The 13008-nt window shown below is 39.4% G+C and overlaps 1 protein-coding gene across 6 annotated transcripts in view; it reads right to left on the bottom strand.

Moving 5' to 3' along the window:
* Nucleotides 1-13008, bottom strand: part of Ge-1 (Enhancer of mRNA-decapping protein 4 homolog Ge-1) — a 320261-nt gene that overhangs the window by 259355 nt on the left and 47898 nt on the right. For all 6 annotated transcript variants that reach the window (XM_067151567.2, XM_067151568.2, XM_067151563.2 and 3 more), the window contains one exon: nt 4272-4464. In XM_067151567.2, coding sequence (XP_067007668.2) covers nt 4272-4464 — 193 coding nt within the window. The remainder of the gene's footprint in view (nt 1-4271; nt 4465-13008) is intronic.

Genomic DNA, 13008 nt, shown 5'->3' with positions numbered 1-13008 from the left:
CATTAATCATCAAGTTAATAGCCGGGTGTGGTGGATTAGGTTCATCTTCACTATAGATTTCACCAATATGTTCGCCTTCTAGCCAGGTGTAATGTCTCTGGGGCTTCTTCATTCTTCCGGAACCATCCTTGCCCCGACTCGAACGGTCCCAATCTAATGAATATTGAATTTTCACGACCGCATTGTAATCGAAACAGACTTTCAACGTATTAGGTCGTGTTACGTACATGTAGTACGTGTTGAAGAGATGTTAAGTACAGAACAAAAATGGTTGTGGGTTCGGATCCCACTGGTGTCCGGCTGGCCATTTTTGTTCTGTACTTAACATCTCTTCAACACGTACTACATGTACGTAACACGACCTAATACGTTGAAAGTCTGTTTCGGTCCCAATCTAGTTTTCCGGGAAGCGGTCTTTTAGATGCCCGATCCGCCCATATCGGTAGCATTTCCGGGGTTCTTCCGCGGTTGAGGTTTTCGTTTTTGAGGCATGGTAACTTGTTTCTTCATCTAATTTTGCTACGATGTGACGGAGCTCTTCAAAAATTTTTGGTTGTGCCACATTAACAAGTGATCAAACCTTATCATGTAGCAGTTCAACTATATAGGGGACACTCGTGTCAATACTTTCCCCTTCGCGGACTCTCTTAAAGAGCTGGAGTTTTTTAATTACGAAAGCTCCTGCTCTCATTCTGCTGGGTTGAGCTTCACTTAGAAACTTTTTTTGTACTGAAGTTTGGACATCCTGCAAGTCAAGTCTCTGGACGAATTCTTTCTTCAATTCCTCCCAGTCGAGGCTGAGCCCTTTAATGTTCTGCCACCAAGCCCCTGCTGACGCTTTTAGTTGCTGGCTGACAATTTGCAAGTATATTTCCGTAGGTATATTTGTCCTACCGAGTAAAGACTACGATGTCTTTAGAAATGTTTTAGGACAATACTCGAGCCTCCCATGAAATTCTGGCAGGCTGTTTTTGATAACTCTGGGATCAACTGGTATCCCAAGGAGGAGGTCCATACTTCTGCCAGGTTGACTACTGGCTATAGAAATGTTTTTCTCCATGGATAAAATTTTTCTATTAACCTTGGATTCAAACTACGTAATTTTCTGACCTACTTTGGTTTTAAGATTGTTAGATTCCTGCTCAATTTCTCCAATCTTCTCCTCGACTTTGTTTTCCAAGGTGTGAATATCATTTACTACTTTAACTATGTCTAATTCTAAGCTGCTGATTTGATCATTAATTTTTTAAATATCTTCTTTCAGATCTGTGACGAAAGAATTGATTTGGCACTTTATTTCTTGAGACTGGGCCTAAATTTTACACTCGAATTTTTCGGATTGGGCCTGAATCAACGCAGTTAGTTGTGCGAACATATTGCTTACCCGGTCGGTGGTTTCTTCCTCCGAGGTGACTTCCAAGTCGAAACTGCCTGGGTCCTCCTCGTTGTCTATCAAATTCTGGCACAGCCTCTCCTGTAGGTCCGCTTTGCTTCCAGCCATCAGTAAACGTCGGGATGCTAGCGCTTTCCATAACATCGTCGCGGTCATTTGTTCGATCTTCATTGCCGAGTCTTGAAGTGTCCTGTACAGTCCTGTCACGGTCGCCAATTTATCGTTCTGCAATGCGATTTTATTTTACGTAAATAAATATCACACGAGAATACGTTCACTTCCTTGTATAAATTATTTTATTTACACGGTATGTCACAACACACAATTATACACAGTAGCAAATGACACTACAACAAACAATAGTGGAGTACCCTGAAGTCGATTCTGACAAGTACAGATATCAACAACACTGACTCGCGCACCATAACATGCACTCTCTTGAATTCACCGCCTCACTCACCGACGACTCGATATATATACTGTTTGATCAACCATCTAGAATTATCGATTTCTGGAAGGGTTCTTACAACACTCTAATGGAACACACTCAAAACATTGATCGACCAGCTAGTCGAATGGAGTACTCCAGTAATGGATCCAACTCAAACTTTTGTTTTCTGTTTACTAATACACATAGAAATTTCTCCAGCATTCCTAATGTCTCTCCATGTATCTGGATAATAAAACCTTACAGTAAGTTTCCAGAACTCTTCATATAGGCCTATATACCAAATTATAGTACAATTAGTCTATTTATATTGAAATCAATAATTATAAGTTATAAAATTGTGAAGCAACTCGTCACACCATAATCTTCATTAGCGCAGCCCGGCAGCATTTCAAAATAAACTGGTGTCTGGTCTACATTACCAATCTGCGAGAGCAAATATGAATTTTTCTGGCTCAAATCGATAACAAATCTATGCAAATTCATAATCTTATCTTTATAACTAACTGGCAGATACTGCACAATGCTAATTTTCCTATGAACACTGAGGTTACTTCATGCAAAAAATGCACGAAACATCCTCGGCTAGCGTTAAAACCCATACTTTTTAACTCTCTTGCTGTTGCTTTCAATACATGCATTTCAACCTTGACCATACATCCACACCATCTCTTTTTGGTCACATATTCACATAACCAGTTTTAGATTTTTGGAAACTTCACTTTTCATCTGTGAAATGCCTGGAGGTTGTTTGTCTGTTGAAGACAAGTTTTATTTTTTCCCCCCAATCCTGTACCAAAAACTCTTGTCCACATCAATTTTCTTCCCACAGCACCTTTACCAATTTGCTCTGCCTCTTCAATAACTTGGTGTGTTTCTTTAGCTATAAACAACCAATAATAAGAACTTTTACCAGCCACCCTAAACAGGTGTTTTTACTTAAAATGACATCGCGCAAATGATATATATATGCAACAGATTGGACGGAAAAATACCAATCTCCAGATTTCTGTACATAAGGAGCACTGTAGCAATACTGATGGAAATAGTAAAACCTTGTTAAGACATTTCTGCAGGAGACAAGGAAATAGAACGTGTTAAGCAAGAAAACGTACTACTGAATACACAAATAAATACTATCCAACAGGGATATGGAAACACTAGACACGATTTTTTCCGACGTAATGGGATTTTACGTTGTATAACCGCTGGTACAGTGAAAACCCTATGAGAAGAGAGTATTAAAAGGTGTGAAAAACGTTAGAAAACAAATATGAAAACTTATTCTGCTGGCGCTTATAAAATATTAGTGCACTGAAAAGTGTTAAAAACACCAAACAACAAATACGAAAACATTTGAACGGGTCCCATAAAAATATCAAAGTATTATTGCAGATCACACTCTTTCTAAAACAAATGTTAGTAGAAGCCTTTTATTCAGACCAGTTGGTTATTAAACATCATTTTTCTGGTCACACACTTAGACAATGAATTGGAGGTTATACACGGCCACGTGCGGCTGCAACAGAATGACTTTGGCTGCCATTTTGAATCTAACAAAACTTCAATTGACCACAACAGATTCAAGTGATTGAGTCGAAACTGGAAGGTGCGAGTTTCAACATTCAACCAACTCTGTGCGCTTAAAGCTGTGGATGCCAGTCGAATTGCTGACAGACTTTAATTTAGTCTTCATTAGTAAGGAATTTCACAACTTTTTCTGTATCCATAATTAGGCTATCACAAGGCAAATATGCACCACGTTGGTCAATTTCACACAATTATGTTCCAGATGTAGGCTATCGCGCGACAAATATTCGCTACCCTTCACTGTACAGCTAAACACGAAATACATTTCTAACTTTTGAATGGAATGCAAATACAAGCACAATCAGGCTCATTGTGTTATTCTGCAGTTTCACTGCTAACTGGCAAGCAAAACAACGTTTCTGAGGCTAATGGCTTGGTCCCCGAAGGTGCAATTTATCCTGTGAAGATCAAGAATTCAAGGCCTTCTACCGTTATCACGCAACTGCGGCAACGGCTTTTACCCGAGTTCCTTCCACAAGGAATGAAAAATAACATTTTCAGGTCTAGGAAAAATTTGATCGTACTAAGCGGCAATAGCAAAAATTCATGACGTGGTAAGTGAGGTATTTTTTATACAGATTTAATACGATGAAAATCGGGACTTCGAATTTATGACATACTACTAAATTTCTTTTCCCCTCTAAACCTAAGATACGATATTTGAGCTAATAATATTTTCAATTTATTTACTAACTTCAAGATTCCCAGAAAATAAATGTATTTATCAATAATGCACGTTTAGTGCCATACCTTCCTTCAGCTTTACGTTATTACCATACGAAAATATTGTAAGTAGACCAAAGTACTGAAAAAGCACAAAATACTTTAAGAAAAGGATACTCTGTTTTCCCATTCTTCTCCTCGATCTGATGAACCAGAAGGTTGCCAAATTCATCCACACAAGCCAAAACCACTTGAGTAGGAATGTGAGCAAAGGCAATATCCTGTACCATGCCTTCCATCCCCTTGAGAAGAGAGCGTTCATTGTTGTCCCGATTGACGACCCGCACAACTCCAGTACTCTTCCCTACGGCTGAAAATGGGGAAAGTTAAAATTATAATGCAATTTACAATAATATTGCTGTTAGCCCTAAGGACTCATCAATCCATCAAGCAAGAACTCTCAGCACTTCAGCTGAGAGCTAACAAGCAAGATGAAATACTGGATGCTCAGGAGCAATACTCAAGGAGGAATTGTCTTCTTCTTCTTCACGGTGTTAATGAGTGTCCTAATGAGGATACAGCTGTAAAGGTACTAAACACTGTGAAGGAGAAACTGAACATTGAACTGACAATGGCCAGCATTGACAGATGCCACAGGCTTGGAGGTCATAAGAGGACAGTGGCAGACGCAGTGGCTAATGGGAAGAGACCCATAATAGTAAGATTTGTTAGGTACCATGAGCGAGAAGCAGTGTGGCGTGCTAAACGAGCTTTAAAGGGTACCCAGTTGTTAATAACAGAGTCCCTTACTCAGACGAGGAAGGAGATGCTTCACAAAGCCAGGGAATGTGTGGGCAGGCGAGCTTGGTCACTGGATGGATGTATCATTTTAATGGACGGTGGCGGCAAAAAGTATTTTGTAAATACACCTGCTGAACTAGATTCTGTTCTACAAAGGCTTGGTGCAGAGATGAACTGATTAGTCCACAATGGCTGTATTATACCATAGTTATCTTAGGATAGGTTTATATTATAGTGAGTGTGCCTCAGTTCAGTTAATTTTTGTGTGTGTGTGTTTGAGTGCAAGTATAAGTTGGCAATACATATATAGAGATATGAAACAGCACAGCTCGATAGTGCAACTGCTTGTTATGAATAAGTGTTTTTGTAAATGTATTATGTGTGCGTCTGTGTGTGTGTCAGTGGTAGTCAGTGTAAGCATTTATCAGGATGTCGAGGTAAGTTGCATGATATTACTGTTATACTATTTCGTCAACATTCCGTTATTCAGCTGATCCAGAGCTCTGCACCTGACACTGACCTTGCCAACATCCCCCCCTCTCACCCCGTCACCTCTCACCACCGGGTTGCTCCTCAAACAGGCATTATCTCCCTCTACCAACTGTTTACAGTGCTGCCATGTCAACGCACTCTCCTTGGTAGCGCACTTCGACAAAGTTCAAGCCATAGTGAGGGAAAATAATATCCATATTTTTGCTATTAGCGAAAGCTGGCTTACACCGAGCATACCCTCTGGTATGGTACAACTTGACCGGTATTCCCTCTTACGGCATGATAGATCCGATGGCAGAAGAGGAGGTGGGGTGGCCTTGTACTGAAGAAACGACTTAAAAAGCCGGGTGATATGTGTATCTAACAATGCACAGCTAGGGCCAGAATTCATGTTTGTTGAAGTCATTATTAACCAACAGAAACTCGTAGTTATTGTATACAAGCCGCCCAAAATAACAAATATGACTGAATTCGAAGTTCGTTTACTTGACCTACTGCCTAGTTACGAGCATATTATTGCCATAGGTGACTTCAACATTAACCTACTTACTACAACGCACGAAACTAAACAATTTATTGACATGTTTTCTTCCTGTGATATCCATAATCCATAATCCATTTAGAGCCTACTAATCACATTTACACAGAATACTACGAAACACACACGCTCATTGACCACATTGTGACAAATAACCCAAACAAAGTTATAACTCTTGGCCAGTTACCAGTCCCAGTCATCTCCACTCATGACCTTATCTACCTATCCTACTCCCTTCGAATGCTAAAATATAAACCTAAGTATGTTATTTACAGAAACACAAAAGACATTGATATGGACGAGTTAAGACATGACGCTTACAATCTACCCTGGAATGACATACTCTTATTGGACGATATAGACGCGAAAGTAGACAAGTTTAACTCCCTTGTAATCACTCTGTACGATAAACACGCCCCTAAGCGACAGATAAAAGTTACTCGCCCATCTTGTCCCTGGCTAAATAATGAAATTAAAAACATGATGGCCCACCGCGACGCACTTTACCGCCGCTTTAAACGAACTCATGACCAAAGTGACTTCGAAAATTATCGGGTCCTTAGAAATAGAGTTAAACAGTTCGTTAGAAACCGTAAATTTACTTACTTGCAAAACATGACTGCAAACATGAATTCTAGCAGTGCTTGGAACACGCTTCGTTCCCTAGGCATAGGGAAACCTCAGCAACAACCTCATGTGCCAGACATACCACTCGATAAGTTAAATGAATTTTTTACTGAAGAAAGAACACCACCTAATGTACTAAATTCCCCAAACTCAGTACCCGACTCCATTATGAACCCTTTACCTGACCAAGAACATTTTACATTTCGCCCCGTTACTGCAAATAAAGTTAAAAAGGTATTATATTCTATTAAATCAAAAGCTAGAGGAGTGGATGATATCCCTATAACTTTCTTACACAACATTATTGGTGCTGTTTTACCAATTATTACCCACATTTTTAACTACTGCCTTAAAAATGGAACCTTTCCTACACTATGGAAACTAGCCAATGTTATCCCTGTGCCTAAGAAGCCTGACCCCTCCCTACCATCCGACTACAGACCAATTTCTATCTTACCTGCGATTTCCAAAGCACTCGAGCGTCTGGTTCATGAGCAAGTGTTGGAATACCTAAACAACCATTCTCTGCTAGACCAATTGTAATCTGGCTTCAAGAAGGGACACAGCACAGCAACTGCCCTGCTTAAAGTGACTGATGACATACGACACGCAATGGACCAAAGACTGCTGACGGTACTTACTCTCCTCGATTTCAGTAGCGCATTTGATACTATAAACATCCAGACTCTACTAAATAAGATGCAATCTTACTACTTCGATCAACGAACTATTAATTTCTTTTCATCGTACCTCAAAAATCGCGCGCAACGAATCATAACCCTTGATCAAACCTCTCACTGGCTAACCAGGAAGGAAGGCACGCCGCAGGGTAGTGTTTTAGGCCCATTGCTCTTTATTTAGTACATAAACGACATTTTATCTAATTTAAAGAATTGTAGCTACCATCTTTATGCAGACGACTTACAAATTTATTGTCACTGTAAGACCTCTGACTTGCCTCATGCCATAACAGGCATCAATGCTGACCTTCAGCGACTTAATGCTTACTCCTTGAAAAATTCCCTCCTTCTTAACTCCTCCAAGACACAAGCAATCATTATTGGCTCTCAAAAATTGTTGGCCACACTACGGTACGAAACTATTCCTCCAGTTATACTGAATGGTAGAGTTATTCCATTCAGCCAAACTGTGAGAAATCTTGGAGTGACAATGAACGAAACATTAAATTGGACTAAATATATTAAGAATATGTGTAAAAAAATATTTTCGATACTCCATTCGGTTAAAAGAAACAGCGATATTCTACCTTGTAATGTGAGAGTCAAACTCACGCAAACGCTAGTGCTTCCCGTCCTCGACTACTGTGACTTCATTCTGGTAGACGCAACAAAAGAGCAGACTTTGAAACTTCAGCGAGCGCTTAATTGTTGCCTTAGATTTATATACAGTCTGAGTTATGATACGCATGTCACCCCATACTATCACACTATTTCATAGCTGATACCTGACAAACGACGAACGTATCACATACTGATACAGATATACAGACTGCTCTCTGAAGACAGACCACTATACATTTCTTCCCAGCTTAAGTATTTGTCCTCCTTTCACAGCAGTAATACCCGCTCTGGTTCCTCCCTTTCTATTCCTGTCCACCGATCCTCTATGTACAACAATTCCTTTGTTGTGGCGGGTTCTAGACTTTGGAATTCCCTGCCAGTCACCTCATTACCTAAATTCAAGTCTGCTTGCCGAGACTACCTGCTAAATGCAGCTGACTAACTTGTATGACTGGAAGATCGAATGAATGTGAGTTAGAAAAGTGTAATGTATTTTTGTGTAGGTTATTATTTACTGTATAATATGATGTACTCAAACTGTATCACTACAGTGGTTAAGTGTAAGAGAGGGCCAAGAGCCCTAACTTCGCCACCTACAAAGGCATAATAAATAAATAAATAAATAAATAAATAAATAAATAAATAAAATCATCTTTCTAACTGTCCCTTCTGCATATTGACCTGATACTTGGTTTTAATACTGGACAGAAAAAAATGTGGTGGAAAATGTAACATATGTAAGCGACAGAATAAATGACAAACGGAATTAACAGTTTATGTTCCTAAGGTAGTAAATCAGGAAGAGGAATAAGAGGATTTCCTGCACAGTGTGAATAAATCTATCATAGTACACCGCACGATAGTGATGGAGGACGTGAAAGCACAATCGGAAAAGAAAAGAGAGGCCTACAACATCTGGTAGGTCCATTTGTTTATAGCAGAAGAAATTTTGAATTTTCTAACAGAAATGATCTCATCATTGGGAACACATGGTTCAGGAAGAACTCCAATAAGAAACAGATATGTTTGGGGAGAATGTAAAACAAATAGTAAAACAAATATTATGACAGACCTCTTTTTGACTGACAGGACAAAACCAGAAAGAATTGATGGATATATATGTTTCCAGATGAAGCATTTGATGGAGATCCTACATTCGTAGTAACCAAATTCAAAGTAGGAAACGAACCAAGAATAAATTTAAAAAATGAAACATGAAATTGAATTGTCTGTTGCAGAAAAAGCACTTCTCCACTTTTTGACACTATACGAGTTATTATTACTGCCATGATTAATGCACGAAGGGCTACCATTTTGTGGAGAAAAAAACACTTCTACCATATATCTCTGCCTGTCAGTCGCGAATGAAAGTTTACGTTTTGTGCAGAAAGAACACTTATCCTGGAGAGGTGTTGTTTTTACTTCAAACCAGCCCGCTTCACAAAACAGTTGTGTCAGTTCTTTCAGCTTGAGTCGCTAGGAAGAGGTGTGAAAAGAGATGCAAAAGTCGCGTTTGATATAAAATTTATGGAGTTTCAGTATGAGGCAAATCATATCTTAGGAAAATACTGTATTGATGGAATGTGCGTTCATACTTTCAAGTTGCTTATTTCTGCAACCCGTCTCCCTGTGTTACCAACTAGACTTGCTTATCCACAAGACTGTGTTCCATTAAATGAAAAGAAAGGAGCAGACATAAAGAAGTTGGAATCTTACATACAAGAAGAACACCATGAGTTTTATAATGAACTACAGTAGAGTCTCGATTATCCGACCTAAACGGGACCTGGACTACGTCGGATCACCGAAAATGTCGGATAATACAGAATAACTTTGAAAATGAACTGAAACAGGAAGGCTATATGCTAGTACTAAAACGACATGTTTTACGGTACTCTATTTATTGAATTATAAATTCAATTGTACAGTACATGCAGTATTGAACGAAAAAATTCCAGATGTCTTACGAAAAGAAACTTTTCTCCACAGATATTAAGCTGCCTAATGTGCCGTTTTTTTCCACCGATCAAGCCACCCATCACTGGCAGGAAAATTAGGGTTCCTTTCATTAAACTCCTTCAGGAAATACACAGCCTTTTCCTGCACAATGGGGCCAGATATTGGCAGGGCCTTTTCCCGGTGTTGAGATGACCAAGGAAATAGTGCTTCACTTACTTTTTCGTACTCATATTTTTCATTGTTTTTCTCTGCTCTGGTAGAGCACCACTTTTCAATTTCTTCCCTCTGTTTTTTCCAGTCTGCCACTGCAACACATCCAACACCATAATCTGAAGCCACATCTTGAAGAATTTCCCCTTTTCCAGTCTCTCTAATGCACTCAACTTGTCTTCCATAAAAACAATCACTTTCTTCCACTTACTCGCTATACTCACAGAGGATATGAAAACTATAACATCCGCACCCAACCAATACTACAATGAACAATGACTGAAGACTCACTGCACCTGTCCTTGAGAAAAAAAAACTGTCCTACCGCCAGAGGTCAGGCCAGTGTTTGTCCCATGGTCGCACCCTCCACACCGAGCGTGCCTGAATTAAGTCTACCAGTGTCGGATAACACGGAATGTCGGATAAGCGAAGGTCGGATGAGCGAGACTCTACTGTATTTGCATGGACAACATCAGCGCAATAGAAGTGAGAAGCATTGCTCAAAGATAAGAGACCTGCATGTTACTTGTATTATATTGTGTTGTTTCGTTTTATAATGAACTATGCCTTTGCTGGCGGGACCTAGTGTTTACAGTGCACTATGTCTTCTGGTATGGGCTAGAGCAATCTTGTTACTTTCATTGATCTGTCTCAGCTTTATCCTTGGCTTTGACAAAATGAAAGTGACTGAGGTATGAGCGATGCTAGTAATGCCATTCCTTTTGCAGCCAGTCCCTGGTATGAATGGTGTGAAAATATTGCTCATAGGGTCAGTTGGTGCATGCATTTCAGTGGGCTTGGCAGACTGATATGTAACAGCAAATTCTGGCTCGGTGAGGAAAGCAACGGGAAACCACCTCACTCCCCATTTCCCTAGTACGCCTCTTCAGTGATGCCTAGGCCATCTATGACAGCAGATGGCGGAGCTGTTGAGGATCCAACCAGCCTTCGGGCTGAGGACTAAACATACATACATTACATACATACATATTTTGAACATTGGAAAGGGACATAAAATGAGTATTCTTCTGTTTATTTTTCTATACAATGTGGTCTAATCATAATATGTGCAAATAAGTAAGTCTTACAAATAACTATTAAATAATGGGTTTAAACACTGTATTTCCTCAGTACAAAGAAAGTTCCTTTTGAAATTGAAATGACATTAAAATCAATGTTACACTTCCTTATATTCTCATTTATGGTGTTTGTTGCAGAAACAGCACGTCTCCACCATTTTTTACAAAGCCTGTAAAGGAACGTATTGGACTAATTCATACAAACAACCTATCTGTTATAGTCATTTCAACAGTAGAATAAGCATAATAAATATCGGAAGGATAGAAATGACATTACACACTACAGACAGTTTTTCCTGTTTTCTGAACAATTTGGTACGTTGGAGAAGTGTCGTTTCTGAAACAAACGATTCAATTAGAGTGTGGAATCAGAAACAGGCGAAGGAAAAAATTTCAAGAAACTATTTCAAAAACTGAAGTTAAAGGAGTGGAAGAAGAATGGAACACATTAGTACATTCGTACAAAGTGCCGGGAAAGTTTGTGGATGGCCGAGTAAGGTAGGTGTGCTAGTTACGAACTGATGAGCCCAGCATAGCACACGGGGCCAGAACGCTGACAACCAGGAATGAGTTAGCTGGAAAATTTATAATGTCCTATAACGGATCATTTATATTGGTATTATAAATTTACTCATTCGGAACAAATATTTCAGATTCCCCAATGGGAATCAACATCTATATCATCTGATGGCTAAACGGGCATCAATTTTTGATAATGAGACAAAGTCTCCCATAGTGCATTGGCACTGCCGGTAGCTACACTTAGCCTACGCAGTGGCCTACACAGTATGCACTAGCCAGCGTCTTGGTAGGTGTGCTAGGTAAAAACTGATGAGCCCAGCCTAGCACACGGGGGCGAAACGCTGGCAACCAGGAATGAGTTAGCTGGAAAATTTATAATGTCCAATAACGGACCATTTATATTGGTATTAAGAAAATTAAGGAAAGAAAAACCACCTTGGTAGAATGAGAAGCTAAAGAAGCAGTGAAGCAAAAGAAGACAACGTGGAGGCAAGGATGCAGAAAAAAGATGAAATGAGCAAAAAATACAAGGAATCAAAAAAAAAAGGTATATAAGGATAATAAATGGCAAAAAAAAAAGTGGTGGGAAAGTTTAATGAGAGAGCTATAATAAGATGAGGATTGATTAATGAAAAACCAGGTCAGATCAGGAGGGTGCTCTAATTTTAAAGTGTGTCAGGTAAATTGTTAACAGATGAAGAGGATATCAAAAAGGAATGGAAGGAGTATTTTCACACACTTCTCAATCCAGGGATTATATCAGTCATAGAAGAAACAAAAGACAAACTACAGAATGGGAGAGATGAATTAAGAGAAATATTACACACATGATATAAGCTTTTGGGCTTATGCCATGTCAAGATAACAAGGAGAAATTCTTAATTTTTTGCAGAGAATTTTGCTCCACGTCCTCAGGAGAAAATCTTGATTGCTCAAGAGCAAGACTTCTCCAATAATGACGGTCTGAATTTAAGAATGCTTTACCATTGGTCATAGTACATGGTACACTCACTCATCAGCAGATGGCTCGTTGTATGCTGGCACAGCACTAGCATTCCAAGCAGAAGCTGACGACACCGTGTAAGCTCCAAATATGATGTTCCTTGTTACACCGTGTGTGCATGCGGAGTAACAGAAAGGTCATCATACGAATTAAGGATGAATGTGGTAGAAGAAATAAATAGAAATTTTAAAAATAAAATAAAGTGTAATGAAAGACACCCAGGATAGAAGAATACAACAGAGCAGAAGAATGGAAAGTGTGAAGAAAAAGAGGATAATGAATGCGAGACTGTCTGGAAGGGTGGCATAACCAGTGTACACACGTTATGAAAGTAGGACACTTAACACGTAGCTTGGAATGAACCATTTGGTGATGAGGAGCG

The sequence above is a fragment of the Anabrus simplex genome, chromosome 7 (assembly GCF_040414725.1).
Source record: "Anabrus simplex isolate iqAnaSimp1 chromosome 7, ASM4041472v1, whole genome shotgun sequence".
In the NCBI taxonomy this organism is placed as follows: domain Eukaryota; kingdom Metazoa; phylum Arthropoda; class Insecta; order Orthoptera; family Tettigoniidae; genus Anabrus; species Anabrus simplex.
Note: the sequence above shows the minus strand (reverse complement) of the source record. Positions and strands in the feature narration are given on the sequence as shown.